Genomic DNA, 23628 nt, shown 5'->3' with positions numbered 1-23628 from the left:
AAACCCTCCTGGCTCCAGGGCTGTACCCATGGGTATTGACCTAATTGTATCTCCTACTTATTAATAGTATGTTTTTTTTCTCCTGGGTTTTCTCCTTCTTGAGTTATATGTGCTAATCAATCAAAAGTGAATGTGTGTGATTAATAGATTGCATTGCTTGACTTTATTAGCAGTGGTTCTGTTTTACATTAATTGTTATTGATTTCTGGAAGGTTGATAATTATGCGTCTCATGAATTGTTGTCCTTTAAAAGTACTCAGTCTTGCACAATGAAAATAAACAGCAATCATGTTGGAATCCATCCTTCTATTCACGCTTTTACTAAACGTTGCTGCTGCCATTTTGTTTGCCTTTTTGTGGTTGCAATTTATATTGTATGAACTAGATTAGGGTTTTGATTGTTATAATAAATCTTTCAAATGGATTCCTTTTTTTAGTGTTCTTCAGAGTGTTATTAATTAATAAAGGAAGATTTTGGGTTCAACTAACTATCCTTTTAAAGTCTGATATGATTGATTGTTATTAGAAACACATCTCAGTCCAACATTATTCAGTGGGTTTTGGGGTGGTTGCAGTCCAACTGGGTTTCTGCCTCATGTTGGCACATTGTCCTTTGTGGTAGGGGGTCAGGAAAGCGGTTTGCTGCAATTCTAGAACGATCTAGAAAACCCACCAGGCCCAAGGCTTCCCAGATTGATTCTTGCAAGGCCATATCTCCAAACACTATCTTAGTCAGCCTCCATGGTCTAGGCCTTTGGCAAGTTACCGCTCATTGTCCAATTCTAAGCAGGCCGGGCCTGATCCAACAGATGCTGTGTACCTATATCAACAGATATTTTTCAAGAAAGGAGGTAGAAATGTATTCTTAAGTAGGTTCTCTGAACATTTGAAAAGTGCCTGCAATCCCTCTCTATCCTATGCTTAATTGTATATACAGCAACCAAATCAAAACCTTTAATATCTATAAATTAGTACATCCAGGTCAATGGCTTAAAATTGGATCGAGAAACATTCATTTCATTGGTTCAGTATTGTGTTGAAATTCCAAGTAAATAGGCACTCACCCTCAAATATAACCGGCATCAACTAAAATAAGTCTGTGTAGAAGGTTTCCTATTATTGCTAGGATCATATTTGTAAAACCATGTGTAGGTTTGATTTGAATTGCTAGGCTGCCTCACATCCCTAATACCCGGCCCTCCCAATTGAAGCATTGGTGTTTTAACTTAAGCTATATTCCCCTTTTGATTCATATTGATACTATTTTCGTTTTTGTGGGGTGTTAGACCTGTCTGACTTTTTGGCGAAGTCCCTCCTAATTTTTATTTATTTTGTCCCCTTTTTGCCCCTCATACCCTTGTTAATTTTTGTGTCTACTGACTTTTTGTAGGTGTTGGTCAGGGGGATAGGTGTTTTCTTCCCCCCTCATAATCTTTTACCTTAGGCCCAGAGGCCTGTTCTGACAGGAAAGTTGGCACCACCTAAAATGGTGGCCACCAACTGCCCCAACTGTCACCAACAGAACCTGGCTATAGCCTAACATAGGGCATTCCAGAACCTTCTGGTCCATTCTGGACCACTGAAGGGCAGCCTATATAAGGCGGAATGTGGGGCAGCCATTTTGTCTGTCAGTGAGGAGCAGCTAGAGTGAAGGTTGAGGTCTAGTAGGGGTAGGATTCTGAAGGGTGGTTCCCTCTACAAGAGTAGCCCCCTGTCAAGACTTTCCCACCTCCTAGTCCTGTTGTCCTAGCCAGGTTAGCCCATCCTGCTGACCCTGGATAGAAAGGTTAAGGGGTTAACTTTAGTAACCTTGGGAGCTGTGAAGTACCCTGCCTTGGGAACTGACCTAAGAGTTCCCCTGTGTCCTGAATCTGTCCAGTAAGGAGGGTTAGGGGTCTAGCGCTGAGGAAGTCCTCTGTGGGCTTGTTCTGAAGGAGCCTCTCCATTTGTAACCCCCCTCCTCGTCATAGTGAAGAAAAGAGGGTCTTTCATTGGACTAACTCAAGATTTGCGTTTTCCTAAACTGAACCTTTGGTGTGTAGCAAGTTTCCTCACCTGTGGGTCGGCAGAGAGAACTGAGGAACCTGCATCCTGCGTGCCATCGATAGCGGGACCCCTGGGGCACTTGTCGCGCTATGTGGCAGCGCCCCCGCAGGTTCCACTGAGCCTGAGAAGCCTTGCGAGGCTTCCCTGTGTGAACGGGACCCCAGGGGCGCCTGCCGCGCTGAGCGAGAAGCGGATCGATTTCCTGCGCTGAAAGCGCTGTGTCCTGCCAGTGCTGTTCCGGTGATTAGAGCAGGTTTGCCGGTCATTTGAGGGCGGGGCTGGAGGAAGCCGAGTGGAGCAGACTCCGGAGTCAGCCACTGCTCATTCGCGCATGCCCGCTCGCGCCACGCCTCTCCAGGAAGGCGGAGGCGGGATCAGTTTGAGAGGCGCCGGGAGCTGAGGAGCGACTGAGGTGTCAGGCATCGTCTTTCCCTTTCCCCGCTCGAGCGCCTCAGAAAGGAGCCGGCGTGAGCGGGAAGGGGGGGGAACCCAAAGTGTGCTCGCAATAGTTTCTCCGCCCCAGCATCCAGGAAACAGCTGGTGGGGCCTGGAAGGTATTTTCTTCGTCGTTTTCCCCGCCCCAGCAACCAGTAAGTAGCTGGCTCGGCGGGAAGAGGTGGAGAGAGGCCTGGGGGTCCCTAGAGGAGCCTCAAATCACCAGCGACGCGTGGAGACTGGGACATCATCGTCTCCACGCTACAGTAAGGAGCTCTGAACCCAGGGGGATAGTGATAACTTCTGGTCATTGCCCTCAGCTGTATAGAGAAAGCTGGGCCAGCTGAATAGATAATAATGCAGCTTCTCTTTAGACTGTTAATATCCCTATAAATATCCTATAACTCTGAATCCCCACAGTAACTGCTGAGCTGTTAGGAACTGTGAGAGGAGGATTAGGGGCACCTCATTGAAATCTAATTATATGTCTCAAGAATCTTTACAAAATTGAATGCAGATTACTGATGTTGCTATCTGATGCAATGTTCTTTTAATAACAGTTCCTGAAGCAGGTTACCAATTCTAGAGTTGGCGCTATTGATGTACATGACATCCAAATGTGATAAAGGTTATTGTCAATGTGAATTTTTTAATGCCAAATAGACCTGCTAATTAGGTTGCTATTAATTCTATAATATCTGCCTGTGCTTACATTGTGGAATAGTTTTCTCTCCCCAAAACTTTAGCGGATTGTTTCACTTAATTGATTGCAAAGTACTGAACTGTAAATTCTAAAGTATAAAAGAACAGAGTATATTATTTTTATAAAGCAGTACGTATTTTCATATAATTTTGGTGTAGTGTTTTCTTTTTGAGTGCTATTGCGTGAAATTACTTTTGGGTGGTCTGCAACTTTTACACTGTGCCTCTGTTATGCTAGTCTTGCCCTAGGCCAGGCTACCTAATTCCAACATATTGGTGCCTAGCGGTGGGATTGCGGACTTGGTTGCAGCTACTTACTAGTAATTTGACGTAATACACCCAACCTACACCAGGAGTTTTCTCCTTGCGGCCCTCCCAATTAGTCTTTTTGTTTTTTCTAAATTTATTCCTGGTGGTGGGTGGAGTTGGCTTAAGGTTGCCCTTGCCCCTTTGAAATTTCTGGTGTGTATCCAGGTTTGCCAGACTCACAATGGAGTTTGCGGTGGAAAACCTGGAAGTCTATTCCGTGCCCCAATTGAGAATGTTCTGCCAACGAATGGGGGTCTTTTTCAAACATGGTGCTAGGAAGGGGGAGCTCCAGACTAGCCTCAGGGCCTGGGTGGAGGCACACCAAGAGACAAAGGAGGAGGATGAAGAGGTCGACCAGGACACGGTGGGGGAGGTGGAGGAGTTATTCCGCCATGAGGGGGAAAACTTGCTCACCGGACCAGTGTCCTATTCCAGAAAGGGCAGTAGTATTTCTGGGAGAAGCCTAACGGAAGCCGAGCTCACCGATAGGAGGGAGAAAAGACAGCTAAAGTGGGACTTGGCTAAGATGGAATTGGAGAAAGAGGAGAGGAGGATGGTCCACGAGTTTAGGCTGAAGGAACTGGAGCTCCAAAGTCTGCAACGGGGGTCCTCTCCTGTTAGGAATGGTGGCAGCGAACCGAAAGAGTCAGCCAGGGAGACCAAACCCTATATCCCAAAGGACCTGATAGCGAGCTTCAGTCAGGGGGATGATGTTGCTAAGTGGCTGGCCGCTTATGAGGTTTCTTTGAAGGTTCATGGAGTGCAGGAGAAGCACTGGGGGGGTAGTTTGTACAAGTACATGCCTCCTGCTGGTCGGGACACCTTGTTGGCCCTGGATCCAGAGGAACAGACAAACTACCCCACCATGAAGCTGGCGTTATTGAGGAAGTTCGGGCTCACCCCAGAAAGGTACCGACAGAAGTTTAGGGGGAGCCACAAGATGGGCACTCAGAACTGGGTGGACTTCCTTGATTACGCCAGAAAGGCCTTAGAGGGTTGGGTCAAGGGCAGTGAGGTAAAAGATTATGAGGGGCTGTACGATCTGTTTTTGAGAGAACACCTCCTCGAGAAATGTTTTCCCGAGCTGCGCCAACACCTGGTAGACAGCAAGCTGACCAATCCCCGGAAGCTTGCTGAGGAGGCGGACATCTGGACAAGTACCCGGGTGTCCACCAAGGGGACTGGAGGGGAATCTCAAAAAGCCGGACAGGGCGCCCCCCAGAAGAAGGAGGGGGGGGAGAAAAAGAAAGAGTTCTCTAAAGGTCCCCAAAATAACTTCCAAGGGAAGGGAGCAGGTTTCACCCCTAGGGCAAACCCGCCCGGAACCCTCATCCTGGCCAGAGCCAGCAGCCCAGGGTTCTCCACTGTTTTGAATGCGGTGGCGTTGGACATTATAAGGGAGATGTCAGATGCCCAAAGAGACCACCCCCTCCCACCGGAGGAAAGTCACCGGGAGTAGCTAGTGTAGCGCTCGGGGAGGAGTTGCCCTTAGATAAGGGGGGTGAGTGGGCGGGTGTCACCTTAGTGTCCCTGGGAGAGCGGGAGATGGTGCCAAAGATCCAGGTGCCCCCAAATACTACAAAGTATGGGCAATGGGTTACCATCAATGGCCAGAGAGGGGAGGCTCTGAGGGATACAGGAGCCAGCATGACTATGGTGAGAAGTCAGCTGGTGTCCCCAGAGCAGGTTGTTCCTAATGTACTCCACCCCGCCGCGATGGCTGACGGCAGAATGGGCCACTATCCAGTGGCTGAGGTTCCCTTTGAGTGGGAGGGGGTTGCAGGTTCACTTCGAGTTGCCGTAAGCCCTGCCGTGCCAGTCGATTGTCTGTTGGGGAATGACATGGAACACAATACTTGGAGAGAGGTGGAATACCGGACGCATTCTGCGATGCTGGGTACACCTGACTGGGCCTGTGTCAGCACACGGTCTGCGACTGCCCGGAGAGGGAGTTCGCCTGGGTTGGAGCCTGGAACAATGGCCCAACCCGCTGCTAAGAAGGGACAGACCCGGAGACAGAGAAAGCCTGCTCCGGCTTCCACACCCCATGAGACAGATCGGCCACCTGCGGTGGTGGACCAGGAGTCCGTGGAGGGGGAAGTAGACTCTCTGGAGGATTTGCCCATCCCTGCGGAGTGGCATGTGGAGGGAGGTCCTACCAGAGAAGAATTCTGTAAGGGGCAGAGGGAGTGCCCCACCCTTGAGGGACTGAGGCGACAGGCTGAAGCCCAAGCAGCAGGTGATGTTACGGGACATTACCATATTTACTGGGAGGATGGACTCCTCTACAGTGAACCCAAGGTACCCTCGCCTGGTTCATCGAGGGCCTTGGTAGTCCCGCAACAGTACCGAGCCTTTCTTTTGGAATTGGCTCATGCCATACCCCTGGCAGGACACTTAGGCCAGGACAAGACCTTTGCACGGCTTGTTCTCCACTTTTACTGGCCTCAGATGAAAGCGGCGTCCAACACATACTGTAGGACATGTGTAACCTGCCAGGCCAGTGGGAAAACAGGGGTGAAGCTAAAAGCTCCCCTGGAACCACTTCCAGTCGTTAGCACCCCCTTTGAGAGGGTGGGCATCGACATTGTAGGGCCTTTGGATCCACCAACAGCAGCTGGTCACAGGTTTATCCTGGTACTGGTGGATCATGCCACACGGTACCCAGAGGCAATACCTCTGAGGACAGTCACTGCACCTGTAGTGGCAAGAGCCCTAATGGGAATCTTTACCCGAGTGGGATTTCCCAAGGAAGTTGTGTCCGACAGGGGGACCAACTTCCTGTCAGCTTACATGCGGGCCATGTGGAAGGAGTGTGGAGTGACCTACCGGTTCACCACTCCTTATCACCCCCAGTCGAATGGACTGGTTGAGAGGTTCAATAAGACCTTGAAGGGCATGATCAGAAGTCTGCCCGAGAGCCTGCGGAGGAAATGGGATGTCCTCCTACCCTGTTTACTCTTTTCCTACAGGGAAGTGCCCCAGAAGGGAGTGGGCTTCAGCCCCTTTGAGCTTCTGTATGGGCACCCTGTACGCGGTCCTCTCAGCCTGGTGAAGGATGGTTGGGAGAAATCTCCCAGGAAACCCCCCCAGGATGTGGTGAGCTACATGCTGGCCTTCAGGAGCCAAATGGCGAAGTTGTGGAAGCAAGCTTCTGACAACTTGGAGGCCAGCCAGGCAGTCATGAAGGAGTGGTACGACCACAACGCTCACCAGGTGGAACTGGAGCCTGGACAGAAAGTGTGGGTGATGGAGCCTGGAGAGCTTAGCGCCCTCCAGGATCGCTGGACAGGCCCCTTTGAGGTGTTGGAAAAGAAGGGTAAGGCCACATACCTGGTGGACCTTAAGACCCCTCGACAGCCCCTACGGGTGCTACACGCCAACCGGATCAAGCCCCACCATGAGAGGCCTGAAGTCATGCTGATGATGGTGACTGACGGGGGAGAGGAAGCGGAAAGCGAACCTCTCCCAGATCTCTTTTTGTCCCAAGAGAAGGATGGGTCAGTGGAGGGAGTGAATCTCTCTCCTACTCTCACTCCTGAGCAACGGGAGGACTGCCGCCAGATACTGGAGCAGTACTCTTCGTTGTTCTCCCTTGTCCCGGGAAGGACCCACCTGTGTACCCATGATGTGGACACAGGAGACAGCCCACCAGTGAAGTCCAAGACCTACCGGATGTCTGACAAGGTGAAGGCTAGCATACATGGAGAAGTTGCCAAGATGCTAGAGCTGGGAGTAATTGAACCTTCCAACAGCCCTTGGTCCAGTCCGGTGGTGCTCGTGCCAAAAGCCGCACCCCCAGGCACCACACCTGAACTGAGGTTCTGTGTGGATTACCGAGGACTGAATTCAGTGACAAGGACTGATGCTCATCCGATCCCTAGGGCGGATGAATTGATTGACCGGCTAGGAGCTGCCCAATATCTGAGTACCTTTGACCTCACTTCAGGGTACTGGCAGATCTCCTTGACAGATGGAGCGAGGGAAAGGTCAGCCTTCTCCACGCCTGAGGGACACTACCAGTTCTGTGTGATGCCCTTTGGGCTCAAGAACGCCCCTGCCACATTTCAGCGGCTGGTGAACCAGGTCCTCTCTGGAATGGAGAGTTTCTCTGCTGCTTACTTGGATGACATTGCTGTCTTCAGTAGCAGTTGGGAGGACCATCTGCAGCATTTGCAGGCCGTTCTCCAGGCCCTGAGACAAGCTGGATTGACCATCAAAGCCAGCAAATGCCAGATTGGGCAGGGGTCGGTTGTGTACCTTGGACACTTGGTGGGTAAGGGGACTGTGCAGCCCCTACAGGCGAAGATTGAGGCAATCATGGCCTGGGAACCCCCCAAGACACAGACTGAGGTCCGAGCTTTCCTGGGCCTCACAGGATACTACCGTCGCTTTGTGAAGGGGTATGGCACTATTGTAGCGCCCCTCACAGAGCTCACCTCCAAGAAACAACCTCGACGGGTAGTTTGGACAAAGGCTTGTCAGCAAGCCTTTGAAAAGTTGAAACAGGCAATGTGTGCGGCACCGGTCCTGAGGGCCCCAGACTTCTCCAAGGAGTTCATTGTCCAAACGGATGCATCAGAACATGGCATTGGGGCAGTGTTATCGCAACTCAATGAAGAGGGCCTGGATCAACCTGTAGTCTTCTTATCCAGGAGGCTGCTTCCCCGGGAACAGAAGTGGAGTGCCATTGAGAGGGAAGCTTTTGCGGTGGTGTGGGCTCTGAAGAAGCTGCGGCCATACCTCTTTGGCTCGCACTTCCTGGTTCAGACCGACCACCGACCCCTTCGTTGGCTGATGCAAATGAAGGGGGAAAATCCCAAGTTGTTGAGGTGGTCCATCTCCCTACAGGGAATGGACTTCCGGGTGGAACATCGGCCTGGAGTGGACCACGCCAATGCAGACGGTCTCTCCAGGTATTTCCGCCTTAGTGATGAGGACTCCCAAGGGGTTGGGTAGTTCTCCCCACTTTCAGCTGGGGGGGACGCGTGTTAGACCTGTCTGACTTTTTGGCGAAGTCCCTCCTAATTTTTATTTATTTTGTCCCCTTTTTGCCCCTCATACCCTTGTTAATTTTTGTGTCTACTGACTTTTTGTAGGTGTTGGTCAGGGGGATAGGTGTTTTCTTCCCCCCTCATAATCTTTTACCTTAGGCCCAGAGGCCTGTTCTGACAGGAAAGTTGGCACCACCTAAAATGGTGGCCACCAACTGCCCCAACTGTCACCAACAGAACCTGGCTATAGCCTAACATAGGGCATTCCAGAACCTTCTGGTCCATTCTGGACCACTGAAGGGCAGCCTATATAAGGCGGAATGTGGGGCAGCCATTTTGTCTGTCAGTGAGGAGCAGCTAGAGTGAAGGTTGAGGTCTAGTAGGGGTAGGATTCTGAAGGGTGGTTCCCTCTACAAGAGTAGCCCCCTGTCAAGACTTTCCCACCTCCTAGTCCTGTTGTCCTAGCCAGGTTAGCCCATCCTGCTGACCCTGGATAGAAAGGTTAAGGGGTTAACTTTAGTAACCTTGGGAGCTGTGAAGTACCCTGCCTTGGGAACTGACCTAAGAGTTCCCCTGTGTCCTGAATCTGTCCAGTAAGGAGGGTTAGGGGTCTAGCGCTGAGGAAGTCCTCTGTGGGCTTGTTCTGAAGGAGCCTCTCCATTTGTAACCCCCCTCCTCGTCATAGTGAAGAAAAGAGGGTCTTTCATTGGACTAACTCAAGATTTGCGTTTTCCTAAACTGAACCTTTGGTGTGTAGCAAGTTTCCTCACCTGTGGGTCGGCAGAGAGAACTGAGGAACCTGCATCCTGCGTGCCATCGATAGCGGGACCCCTGGGGCACTTGTCGCGCTATGTGGCAGCGCCCCCGCAGGTTCCACTGAGCCTGAGAAGCCTTGCGAGGCTTCCCTGTGTGAACGGGACCCCAGGGGCGCCTGCCGCGCTGAGCGAGAAGCGGATCGATTTCCTGCGCTGAAAGCGCTGTGTCCTGCCAGTGCTGTTCCGGTGATTAGAGCAGGTTTGCCGGTCATTTGAGGGCGGGGCTGGAGGAAGCCGAGTGGAGCAGACTCCGGAGTCAGCCACTGCTCATTCGCGCATGCCCGCTCGCGCCACGCCTCTCCAGGAAGGCGGAGGCGGGATCAGTTTGAGAGGCGCCGGGAGCTGAGGAGCGACTGAGGTGTCAGGCATCGTCTTTCCCTTTCCCCGCTCGAGCGCCTCAGAAAGGAGCCGGCGTGAGCGGGAAGGGGGGGGAACCCAAAGTGTGCTCGCAATAGTTTCTCCGCCCCAGCATCCAGGAAACAGCTGGTGGGGCCTGGAAGGTATTTTCTTCGTCGTTTTCCCCGCCCCAGCAACCAGTAAGTAGCTGGCTCGGCGGGAAGAGGTGGAGAGAGGCCTGGGGGTCCCTAGAGGAGCCTCAAATCACCAGCGACGCGTGGAGACTGGGACATCATCGTCTCCACGCTACAGTAAGGAGCTCTGAACCCAGGGGGATAGTGATAACTTCTGGTCATTGCCCTCAGCTGTATAGAGAAAGCTGGGCCAGCTGAATAGATAATAATGCAGCTTCTCTTTAGACTGTTAATATCCCTATAAATATCCTATAACTCTGAATCCCCACAGTAACTGCTGAGCTGTTAGGAACTGTGAGAGGAGGATTAGGGGCACCTCATTGAAATCTAATTATATGTCTCAAGAATCTTTACAAAATTGAATGCAGATTACTGATGTTGCTATCTGATGCAATGTTCTTTTAATAACAGTTCCTGAAGCAGGTTACCAATTCTAGAGTTGGCGCTATTGATGTACATGACATCCAAATGTGATAAAGGTTATTGTCAATGTGAATTTTTTAATGCCAAATAGACCTGCTAATTAGGTTGCTATTAATTCTATAATATCTGCCTGTGCTTACATTGTGGAATAGTTTTCTCTCCCCAAAACTTTAGCGGATTGTTTCACTTAATTGATTGCAAAGTACTGAACTGTAAATTCTAAAGTATAAAAGAACAGAGTATATTATTTTTATAAAGCAGTACGTATTTTCATATAATTTTGGTGTAGTGTTTTCTTTTTGAGTGCTATTGCGTGAAATTACTTTTGGGTGGTCTGCAACTTTTACACTGTGCCTCTGTTATGCTAGTCTTGCCCTAGGCCAGGCTACCTAATTCCAACATGGGGGCATTGGGATGGATGTCAGTGAGGAGCCAATAAGATTAAAATCTCTAATTATTACTCTGCAAAAGAGTTCCTGTAGGAGCACTACATACATTTATTTTACTTGAAGCTAGTGTAGGAGTGTAGACCGCTTCATTGGGAAGCAGAGGCCCTGAATATTCAGAGACTCAAACCTGAGACTATCCTTTGGGAAATCTAGTTTGACTACTTTACATCTTGCCATTTTGTTTTCACCTTGAAGTTTGTGTGGTAATCCTGTGGTGTATCTGATTGTGTAATGCAGCGGATGTTTCCTAGTATATCCAAAGAGAAATTATAAAACATCTTAATGGGAACAACAGACAACATGTACAAGGAATGTGGTTTCATGAATACGAAACTGTATAATGATAGTTGACATGAATCTTTTGCCAGTGCCATTAAAGCACAAGGTAAGGGAATAGACAAGCTGAAGGAGATTGAGAGGTTTTGCTCCCAGGACTTGGCTATGTCCCTCCCCCACCCCACCCACCCATCCCCCTACTTCTCCCTTGCTTTTTGAGTAAGTCAATCTCTCTACTTAATGAAGAGTATTTAACAATCTCACAACATAACTTAAACATTCAGTTAAATCTGTGACATTTCTTGAGCCCTGGTTTAGCAGCTGCTCGGAAAAAGGGAATATTTCCAATAGGAATATATTGTAGTTTGTTAACCATTATTTAAGTCTATTTGAAAGGCCAAAGTTTATTAGGAATCTAGTTCATCTCTCCTGAGGAAGCCACCGTCATCATTTTGGCTTTTTGTCGTGTCTGTCAACATTCTTCTCTGCTGCTTCTGGATGATCTCGGAATTCTTGATTCATATTGCAAGGTGGGGGCCATGCCCACCCTATTATCACATGCCATCAGAGGTTCTAGGTTCAAGATCTTTGACACTTCAGCCATTGTTTTATGAAGTGGTCTGGAACTGTTCCCTGCTGACATTTCCTGCCCCTTCCCCAACTCAGTAGGTCAATGTTGTGATGTTGCTGGTACGTCTACATCCTCCATTGTGTGCTGGTTCTTGCCAGCTGTAGTATGTATTATATTTAGTTTGAAAGGGGTAGGAGAATCAATATTTAATAGTAATAGATCTGAAAAATATCAATGCAATCTGTTATTTATAAATGGTGATCATATTTACAGATTTTTAGAGGCCATCTCAATATTTTATTTTAAAGACAATAAGCAACATGGGGCAGGCAGCAAGACACTACAGAACAACAATGTGTTGAATATCAAGGGGATAAACGGGGGGTTGTGGTCCTTTTACATTCATATGATTGCATTCAAGAATCAATGAAACAGCTATTATTACAAATTGCTACAGGAAAGTCAAAGGCAAACCTACAAGGGATATCCAAATGACAATAAAAACAAAACTGAAGGAATGGTACTTTAAGGTTTTATTGACAGGAGAAGAAAATAGTTATTTTTACATCTAACATCCTACTATGGTTACTTTTTGCCTCCGCCCCAAGGGCCTTAAAAAGGTATTTTCTCCTTCCAGACCTCCTATTTTTGCAGGCTTTAATTCAATCGGTTCACAAGTAGGGTAATTTATCATGTGGGACGCAGACTATATATCAGTTACTATAGATGCAGTGAATTTATATACCTCTTTGATATTAAAAGGGGATTGCAGCAGCACAGAAGTCTATTAATACTAAACCAGCAGAATTTTTGGAATCTTATGTGAACAAAGAAAAGCTTCTACGTCTTCAGTTTCAACCAGGAACTCTTCATGCAGGTACAGGACACAGCGATCGGAACCGAATTTGCACCATTGTACGCCTGAATCATTGGAGAGGGAAAGAAATATTGGATCTCGGACAAACTACTAATTATCCTACCCAGTTCAAACTGTTTCTGTATTTCCTTCTCGGGCTAAGCAAGCAGCATCACATATTGAGTCAATATAAGTTAGCATAGCCCCAGGATCTTTACCCCTCTGGGTATTTTTATGTATTATACTAGCAGCCCGTCCCGATCTTGTCCAGGAGCAACAGGCTTCCCCGACCCCCGCCCGACCCGACATTGTCCAGCAGCCCGGGCCCCCGCCCGGCCCGTCCCCCGCCTGCCCAGACCCCCGCCTGCCCCGGCCCCCGCCTGCCCCGGCCCCCGCCTGCCCCGACATGGGTCCCCTAACCTCAGCCACCGCTCCTCCCGCCTGTCCGCTGCTCGCACCGCCGCTGGCCTGTCCGCTGCTCCTCACGTCACCGCTCCTCCCCCGCGCCATGTCCGCCGCTCCCTTACCTCAGCCGCCACTCCTCCAGCCTGTCCGCTGCTTGCACCGCCGCTGGCCTGTCTGCTGCTCCTCACGTCACCGCTCCTCGTCGCACTCCTGGAATGCCGCTCCTCTCCGCGCTCCTGACGTGAGCATGCACACGTCTTGGCCGGCGCTACTTCGGAGGGACTACTTTTTTGTTTTTTTACTGTAAATTTTTTAAATAACGTTTTTTTTAAAAATGTATATAGCCTATAACCATCTACACACCCTGACGATTCCAACGGTGTATCGGGTGTGTGGATTGGTGCTGTGGTTCCCGAGTTTACCCGCTTCAAAGGCTGAAAGTTCTTCCTTTATTATAGTAGTATAGATTTAGACTTTTGTTAAGTCTTGGTGTCTCTGTTAACGCTTGTGCCTTGTATCAGTTAAATACTTTTGTTTACTCTTCTAGGAGATTGACTGACTAAATCCACGCTCATTCAACACACTGATCAGGAAAGGAGAAGTTAAGTCGGCATTTATTCTGATGTCAATTATACCATTTGCTCCTTTACATGTATAAATAATGTATTCACCCTATTAGTTCCAAATTGTGATCCTTGTTGTTGGGCTTTGTGCCCTGGTCTGGTCTGCAGGCCCTCGACAAGCATGCCCCTCACCATGTGCTCCTACGGCCTATATGCTTGGCATGTGAGCACAGGAAGGCTCCTCACACCCTTCCATCGCTTGCACTGCCCTATGAAGTTAATACAGTAGCCAGGCATGCTCTTCGCAGCTCACAGCTGTCTTTGCAGTCACCACCACTCTGGATTCCTTCTTAAGCTGCTGTTGAGACATTTTGCTCCAGCACCAGAACAAAACCTTCAGTGTGCTTGTCTGAATTCACAACTCTTCTCTTACCAGAGATCAAGCTTTCCAGCAGTGGTCATTGTCGCAACTTCTCAATCAAGTCTGATGTTAGGTGGCCAACTTAATTTCTACTGCTGTTAGTCCTGCAGGGGGACCACACACACAGACCCAGTAAAATCTTAACCTTCATTTTAAGAGAACAGCTTTATGCAGGATTACTTTTGCTCCATGGATGTGTTGCCTTTTCCAATAATTGTGCACTTAATATTCCAGGATTGGTGGGGGAATAGATGAATTTCCAGAACTCAGTGGAATGGCTGCATGTCAGGTCGCTTAACAAGCCACGGCCCCCATGTGTCGTCTTAAATATAGTCTACAGAATCTCTGATTAGATCAGATTTTGTCAGCTAGCTCTGCTGTTTCTTTCAACATTCTGCAAGAAATGCCATTCTTTCCCACATTATGTAACATTTATCTATTCCAATGCTATTGTTTTCTTGAAATAAATTAATAGTGTTATCAGGCCTCGAAAAATCTACTTGCCCACTCACTATGGCGAGTCAGATTTGATCAAGTTGACCTATATTTCGGACCTACTTGCCTGTTCTGGCGAGTTGACAAAGAACAGGTGTTCTGTTCAGTCATTAAGAGAAGGAACAATAAAGATGCCTTGAAATCTTGTTTTTATCTTGTCACTTTTGCTCTGTGTTCAGAGACAGTGGTCAGTTTGCAATTGCTTTTCCTTCTCTGGCTGCAGAGTTCCGGAATTTTAAACTAAACTCTCTGACCTGCTATAGAAAGTGTTAAAGGAACTCACATATTTGAAGGTGCATCATATGTGAGAATGAAGAAAAAGACTATCCTGGAAAATAAAATATTCCCCAATAATCACACAATTTGAGACCAGTTTACGGGTCAAGTACATTACAGTTAGGTCGAATAGATTATTCAAGTTACTCGACCTGTAGGTCTAGTAACATTTTTATGATTTTTCGAGGCCTGGGTATATACAAATATTCTGATCAAACACAGTTCTGTTTGAACGTTGCAGATGGTGTTCACGCCTACTTTGATCTACAACAATATTTATACATCTTTCAAGAGAGGATGGTAATTAAGCGGGCACCACCTGAACTGTAATAAATCACTGCTCCTCATGTTTGGCTGGGAAAGTGACAGAGGGAGCAAGAGAAGTAAGGAAAGTTGTTCTAAGAATCAGGGACATCTTAAGGATTTTGGGGGCCCCTGGTTGGAACAGTTTTACATTTATACTCCAGTATCTGCTCTTTCATGCCCTCTTTGGTCAAGTCACTAACAGTTGAGAGGTACACTTGTCCACATTCCAAAGTTGGTAAACTAATATTCATAGATACTTATTTGTGTTTTCAATATTTTAACACAGCAGCATCTCATTAATATTACTGCAAATAATCTCTGTTGACATCCTCGCATTTCTCATATGTGAAGTCTTGTTTTAATCTTAAAGAAACTATTTATGGATGTTGCATGAAACAGAAACACAAACTTTCTCTGCAAGCTGAGTGTTTTAGGCTTTCACACATCATTCGCATTGATAAATAAAATAAAGAGAAACAGTATTTAAAGCAATCTGTCGAAGAAGTATTCAAGGTAATCCGGGCAAGCCTTGGCAGAGCAGAGGTCCCTTTTGACAGGGGGCCCCGTTAAAGGCTGGGGCCGTGGGCCAGAACCCACTTTGCACATGCCTTAAACATCTCTGCTAAGAATTCTTTATATTAAGTCCGATTAATTCTCTTTTTCAAAACACAGAACAATATCAAGTTACTTATAGGAGTCTGCCAATCCTCGGGTTAATCAAGGTTGTGCCTTCCATGTAACTAAAGTCAGTAGGACTCTGCATTTGCTGCCAGCAAAACATACATCTTAAAGAGATTAATTTAGCCTCAACAAGAAAAATAATTAATCCAGACAAATCTCTGGGCAAGATTATTTTTTTGCATTATTGTACATCTTCAATCTTGATACATTCATGTTTGAAACAGTCTAGACCTATGTTTATGAATGAATCCTGAAAAAGAAATACAAAAGAGGCTGGCTGTATTTTAAGAATTATAATGAAATCTTGATAAATAAAAGTACAGTATATCATTAACTATGTAGAAAGAAAACTGAATATAGCACACTGCTCAAAAAGTGCACACAGTGATAGTTCAGATCGAAGACAATATTTCCCTAAAATTAGTTATCTATAAGGAATGAGGAAACATTTCTTGAAAAGGAATCGTTTTGGGGGAGGCATTTCTGCCCCACTGGATGAAAAACAGATAATTTTGCCACTTAGGTTGACATTTCAATTCTGTAACAATAGTTCATTAGTCATCATCATAAAAATATATAATGGAGATCAATAAGGTGAAAGTCTCACCTTGATATCTGGAGATAGCATAATGCTTTTCCCTCAAGAGGGTGGAGAGTACCTAGAAGTTAATTTACAATAGAAAAAGTACCACATTTTTGTAAATGGAGAAAGCAATGTGCTATGTGTTTTTTGTCAGCAACATAATAGCACACTTCTTGCCTTGTTAAAGAAGATTCTGGAATAAGTCTCATCTGTCAAGGAGGTACAAAAACAAGACTGTAACTAGACCTGCAGGTTAAGAATTACTAAGGTCAGGTGATTACTGTGGACATGAGTCTAGAGCTGTAATTCAGAAAGACTGAGTTGAGCATACTGCTCTACAATAGAGTATTGTATAATCGAATGTTGAAAAACATTTGTGTTGATTAGGACTAGAACTCGTACCTATTGGCAAAGGCGGTGGCCAAATTTGCTAGCTCTCAGCCATCACTGCACAGTATGATAAAAGGAATGGAAAATATTGTTGTTAACAAATGACATTCCAATTTCTAGAGCATCTGTCTAAGCTGGTCCATCAGCCTTGGTTTTCAACAACAGAGCCAGGAAACAGTGGGGAATGCCTGACATGGCAAACAAAAGCAGCAGATGTTTGGTACCCTTCTTTGACAATGGTTTGTGGCCTAAAAGTGGGCAAGCAGCGCAAAGCCAATCCCTCACCCTTTAAGTACGAGGTGTGGTTGGCAATCTTGTATTATATGACATATCTGGCTGTGCATTCAAGGTGTCCTTGCGCCACCTCGCCCTAAGTTACTGGTAGAGCATACATCGGTAGTGGAGGCTTCCACCAAGTGCTGCAGAGAGTAGAAAAAGAGTAGGAAGTACACAGAGGGCAAGCACAACCAATCAAAAATAAGTTCCCTTCCTTAACAACAGCCTGAGGTCTATTGGTGGCTGGGGACACCAGTACTGACTGGACTAGTAACACCAGTATCTGTAGTACTGATACTTACCAGGACACTGGTACTGACGGTCACTAGGTGCACTATCCCTGATTTTATTGATTAAATACTCGTAACGATGATGACAGATGGCAGTGAGGGTGACTGCTGGTACATGAAGGTGCTGGTGGTGACTGTGGGTACTCTGCGCATGCCCTTGATGCAATACCTTTGAGGAGAGCTCCTGTAAGGTCCTATCATTTTAATAAAAATAAGCTGTAGTGGAGGAGAAACTGCTGGCTAAACCAATGCCTGTTTAAAACATATTTAAGTCTCAATGGGCCAGATGTACGACCCACCAATTTGCGAGTTGCAAATTGCAACGCATTTGCAACTCACAATTTGCGAGTCGCAAATTGGCATGCACAGCAGTGTCTGAGACACTGTTTACGATTCTCAATGGGGTTGCAAATTGCATTCCTCATGCATATTATTCAGACTGTCGCAATTTGTGACCCCATTGGGAATGGCTGGCACTCCCAGGGATGGTGACCTGCTGTAGTCAGCAGACCACCATGTCTGGGACTGCTTTTACATAAAGCAGTTTTTTTTTAATGCAGCCCGTTTTCCTTAAAGGAAAACGGGATGCATTTAAAAAATAAAACTTTTCAGATTCATTTTATAAGGGCAGGCAGTGGTCCGTGGGACCACTGCCTGCCATTCAAAAATATTTGAGAGCCACTCACAAAGGGGAAGGGGTCCCCTGGGAACCCCTTACCCTTTGTGAGTGGTTTACCACCCATCTGTGAAGGGTGGTAAACTGGGACTGTTTTGCAACTGCAATTGCAAAACAGTCATACATAGCTTCAGGAGTCGCTATAAGGAAGGGACGCCCTTTCCTAATAGCGAGTCGATAATCCTGTTTTGCGAGTCACGAATTGATTTGCGACTCGTAAAATAAGATTAGTACATGGGCCACATGTTTTTTGCAGTCGCAAACTGGTCTAAAACCCATTTGTGCCCGCAAAAAACGTTAGTACATCTGGCCCTCTGTTCGCCAGTTGTACACAGCAATACAAATGGATAACAAGTTCTTTCCCTGCATGTAGTCTATGTTTAAAAACCTCAAAATACAGAAACAAGACTTTCTTTTGAGGGTGACTCCATGCTTTCAGTCATGATCGTTTAGGCATTTTGACAGCATAGGGCTTTAAAAAGGACGTTTTTTGTAAGGAAGCTTAACGACCTGAAGATGTGTGCAAGTGTTAATAATACAAAGCTAACAAACTAAGCTCATGTAGCACACCCTTTGTATGTATTTATCAGTCCAACCATGGTATTGGAAAGGTTCAAAACACAATCGAGATTCACATATGAATCTAAATTCTTCAGAAGAATTCCATCAAATCAATATTGTATATAACAAACAGCCAGTCCAAATCAAGTTCAATAATTGTTAAGTCCTTGTCTTTATTGATTTTTGTAAAAAAAAAGATTCCCAGCACAGGATCTAGCCGACACGTGTTTCGTCTGTACTCAGACTTTTTCAAGGCGTTTTGGGAATGTTACAACAGACGGATGAAATACACAAATGTCCAGGAAAAATGTCCAACTGCTTATTTGATTATCCAAAAGTATCCTATGACGTTCCTGTCTATCCAATAATACTCTTTATCGAGATTCACATGTGTTAGGGGTGAGTTTTAAGTTTCCAATTCACCTGCAGAACGCCAAAATATTATCGTCCTCTAGAAAGCTCTAGTATTTGTATGTATGTTGCGTAACAAAAGTCAGTAGATATAACACCTATGTTCATACATCATCAAAGCAAGTCGGTAGGTGTGTACCTTCCCAAACTGGTAGACAATATTAAATGGGCAGATCCATGATAAGTCTGCACCCTATGGACAGAGATTGTCCACAGCAACGAGGAAGTAAGCTCGCATGAAAAATAATACAAAGCTAATGTCTTCAGGCGAGTGTATTGTTTTATTTGATATGTTAATAGTTGCAACTCCTTGTTCCTCAACAAAAAATAAGCATGAGTAAATACAAGGTAAAAATAAATATGGCTAAATACAGATGGAACGTTTTTTTAAAAGGCATTCAACCTGGAGCCCTATCTGCCATCTAAGTACCGGTATTTAGTGTCATGTTAAGGATTTTGGGGACCCCTACATGGAACAAATTTCAATGTTATTACCCATTTCCTGTTAATTCAAGGCGCATGATGCCAAACAATACTGAATTATATGTTAAACTTTAACAGGGTAACTAAAAACGGTTTAAATATGTCTTGCCTGTGACTCCAAAACCCTTTCAATGGCACTGAGTTGAGAGAAAGAGTGCGAGATGACCTTGTAGACAGAGAGGGGACGTTTAGAGGGAGAAAGAGAATAGACAGAGGTTTACTAGAGAGAAAGTTCACTTTGCCAGGGTGGCCCTTTGAAGGTGGAGGGCTTTGGCAATTGGCCACACCTTAAAACGTCTCTGCCAGCAGTCTCATTTAGTGGATCTCACTTGTAACACCATTCTGATGAAGGAGTCTAGTAGTTCTTGAATTGTGAGGTAATCAATAGTTTCGACAGAGGATGAAGATTATTGGGTAATATCTATTGCAAGGCACTTCTGTATCGTTTGACAACACCCAATTCAACCATCATGCTAGCTGGCTGTTTACTGTAGTTATCTAGATACTAAGTGGCAAATCTACCAAACGACTTCTACACCTAAAGTATATTGCTCAATGGCTTCTTTTTCACTGTCCCATTCCCAACCCACTGTTTATCTCTTGCCTCACAATGCTCAGATGCAGTGACCTCTCGATAATGAGGCCAGAAGGAGGTGAGGCAAATTATGCAGCTATGCTCTGCTTACAGACCGTTCAGGATTGGCGCTTGCTTTATGTGTGACCACAAGCGTGTTGTCACTGCACCCTCTTCTATGTAGGTTTCTTCGCATCTTTATATGGTAAGCAAGCCAGATTTAATTCACACTTGTGTCAAGAGTATACATATTGATTCACTAAAGAGGAAATCCAGTTCAGAAGTTTTTTTTAATGATTGCAGTGGATCCTTTTTGGTTTGGTTTGGTAACTACCTCACAAGAAACTCCATGTTTGTTTATCACGGTCACTAAGGCGAAAGACAGGATATCTACTTTAAAGGCTGTGATTCTAATCACCTTTCAGTGTTACACATTTACCCCAAATTAGCTTACACCTTTCATCTAAAACTAATGTCTGATGTAGTTCACATAACAGAACACGCGACTTCCTGAAAACTGCATCCCCACATTTTAATGGATGACTTTCCTGAAGGAACAGCAATCCTATTTTCTTTAAAAACATTTTATGAAGTTGTTTTCCTTGATAAAAGACAACTTTTATAGCAACATTATAAAAGAAGACGACATGCAGTTGCAATACACATATTACAGATGCGGCAATTACCAAGCGGATTTTAAAGTAGGTTTTACCCTATCAAATGCTTTAGAAACATGCATGCAACTTGATAGTCCTATTAGCTTATCGAGAGCGGTGCAAATATGTTACTGCCTTTATGTACCTCAACTTTGATCACTTGTGGAACAAGGGCAACATTTTATTCAACATGCATTCTAGTGCTGCTACCCGGTGGCCCACCACACAATTGGTCTTGCACTAGAACCAACCCTGATCTCTGTTCTGTAAATGAAATGAGTACCTTTGATGTACAGTATTCACGTGCTTTGTGATTTGTTTTGTTTCCTAGGAAAGTTGTGAAAGCAACAGGTGGAAAAGCCCCAAGCTGGTGACCCTTCAGCTCTAACCATGGCGACCGAGGTGGCAGTTCCAGCTCCGCAGGTGGCAAAATCACGGTCCCGCCCTTCTCTGCGTTCTGTAGCATCGCTGGCGCATTCCACCTCACAGTCACCGACATCACTGGCCGGCTCTCCTGTGCAGTCTGCAGCCTTATTTGCTCTCTCCGTTTCTCAGTCAACAGCATCTCTAGTTGGCTCTAGTCAGCAGTCTACAGCATCACTAGCAGACTTAGATCCACAGTCTGTAACGTCTGTAAACCACCCTGCTCCACAGTCCGCAGTGGCACTGGCCGACCCTGCTTTGCAATTGGTGGCATCATTGACCCGCTCCCAGCCACAGTCTGCAGCGTCACTGGCTGGTCCTGAACTCCAGTCACCAGCTTCTCCAGCCAACTCTCTCCCACAGTCAGCAGCATCACTGACCCACCCTGCAACTGATCCAGACCACAGTAAGTCCAAAGAAGAAATTAAACCATCTCCTCCCAAAGATGAGTCTCTGAAAATCGAGGATCTTCCACGTAAAAAACTAACCACTATTGAAACCCAGCGGGTTGTTGCTGTTATGGATGAGACCATCAAAAGTGTGGAGCTGGTGAGCCTTTTCTTGTACACGGCTAAGAACCTGGACCGGTTTGGTGTTGTGCTAGGGTGTGAACTTTTTGGTTCTATCAGGGAGCACCAGCGGTTGCAAGATAACATGCTCTCTTTCCTCAGTCGCATGGATAATGTGGAGGCCAAGCAACAGGATTTCCTAGAAGAGGTAAAAGGAGTAGGGATCTTCTGGCAAATGGAGGAACAAGGCGGTCACAAACTCTCTCTGCTTCAACAGGCCATTAGCAGCTCTGTTAAGAACACTCTAAGATTGTTTCACACCAACCATGCAGCAGCAGAGACCATCAGAGCAGAGGTCCATGCCAGGTCTGTTTCCATCAAAGATCTCATTCAGGCCCTTTGGGAGCTGCGAGGTTTCTTATTTGAAAAGCTTCTCACAAGTCCACAGGAGGAAAACGATCAGATACATCACTTGAATGAGCTCATCAAGAAGGAACAAAAGAATGCCGACAAGATTAAGGTGCTAGAGGCAGATGTGGATGCTGCCATTAAAGACCGGGATGGAGAGGTAATGCGTGGAAATCTTTTGGTTTGGGTGAATAGCAATCAGGGGCATTAGGCAAATTGTTTAAATTGTGAAGGCCAGTAACTTGAATGGGTCAATATGTGGAACCCCTGGGCTCATATGTAATAACTGATCTATTTTTGAGATTAGTTCATGATGAACCTCACCATACACCTCACCACAACACCCCAAAGCCTGCAATAGCCGTTCTGCTCAGGCTTTACCTCCCACAATGCCATGAGCATTGGATACGTTTTCCATGACCCCCCAGCACCGTTACTTGACATAGCAAGCAGACTGACTCTCAGTGTACGGCAGATCCAAACACAAGTTCAAAGTTGTGCTAATCACATTAGTTCCTGGCCTTGCCCCCCACCCTTATTTGTGACAGTCTTCCTTTACATCACTGCGGGCCTGGCTTCAGTTCTGGTGGCACCCGGTGTAACCTGCTTTGTTGGCATCACTTCTCCCGATGACCTCCGTCTCCACAGATTCCCTAACTTCCACCCTCCTAAAGTCCCCATCATCTCCCCATAGTCCCCCTCTATTGCATGAATTTAATTTCTTTTATAGCATTGCTCATCTCAATGAAGGGTATAAGAGCCCTTTACATCACACATATTTCCATAGTATGCAGGGACAATGACTCATATATGCTTGAAAAACAATGTATAGGACATGTTACTTAAGACAATTAGGACAACGAGGTGTAAAGTCACATGTCCTCCATGCTGGTAGGCGTTATGTTATGAGTGCTTGGTCTGGAGAAACAAAACTAGAGGCGAGATTTAAAATGTAACACAGTGGTTGTCCTTACTAATAATAATGTATTACTATCCAGAGGAATCCTTTGTAACAAACTAAGGATTTGGGAAAACAGTAAGCTTCCAAGCCCATGCCTTGCACTGTGCATGCTGCTATTTGATTCTGGGTCATAGCTCACTGTGCTATATTAGGATTAAAACTTTTGAATTGCAAGTAACAAAAGGATCTCTGTGACTAAATTAGTAGCTCAATGAGCTATCTAGATAAAATACAATTCTGTTATCCGCATGCTACACGCTGTGCTTTGCATGAGGCACATTACCCCACTGTGCTACTTTATGATGAGCCAAAACTTTGACTAGATGAAACTGAAATATCTCTTGAAAGGTACATTAATCACCAGGCTTATCTTGCCATTTTTATTATCCTCTAAAAAATTGCTGAGCACACAGGAAACTCAGCAACAGGTGCCTGTAACCCCAGAAGATGGTTCAAAATGCAGCGCCCCTGGGCATGGCACCCGGTGCGGGGGCACCGGTTGCACCACCACCAAAACCCTAAAGATGGTACTGCAGCCCTAGGTATGTCCTTCAATCCCTAACTCAACGTTTCATCACCACCTCCACACTCCTTGTGCCTCCTAAAGATTCTGATTAGTTTGCCTCAAGGCTTTCTGCGGTTATATGTCGTTACCACGAATTCCGTTGCAACGCATGCCTTTTCCACGCATGCGTTACCACGGAATTCGTTTTCCCCTCATCATCTTTTCCACGTCGTTGTTACGTCCTAAAGAGGAAGCGGAAGTTTATTCCGCTTCCTCTCTTTCGACGCTGATTTCTATGGCACGGCGGGATCGTTTTTTATGGGGGGGGAGACCACCCCCAACCCCCCTTTTTAATCCTATGGAGTTTTT

General features: G+C 46.1%; 1 protein-coding gene across 3 annotated transcripts in view; it reads left to right on the top strand.

Annotated features, from left to right (window-relative positions):
* Positions 1 to 23628, top strand: part of DRC10 (dynein regulatory complex subunit 10) — a 136823-nt gene that overhangs the window by 44865 nt on the left and 68330 nt on the right. For all 3 annotated transcript variants that reach the window (XM_086943250.1, XM_086943249.1, XM_086943248.1), the window contains one exon: positions 20785 to 21953. In XM_086943250.1, the coding sequence (XP_086799376.1) occupies positions 20844 to 21953 (1110 nt within the window). In that variant the 5' untranslated portion in view covers positions 20785 to 20843. The remainder of the gene's footprint in view (positions 1 to 20784; positions 21954 to 23628) is intronic.

The sequence above is a fragment of the Lissotriton vulgaris genome, chromosome 11 (genome assembly GCF_964263255.1).
Source record: "Lissotriton vulgaris chromosome 11, aLisVul1.2, whole genome shotgun sequence".
NCBI lineage: Eukaryota > Metazoa > Chordata > Amphibia > Caudata > Salamandridae > Lissotriton > Lissotriton vulgaris.
Note: the sequence above shows the minus strand (reverse complement) of the source record. Positions and strands in the feature narration are given on the sequence as shown.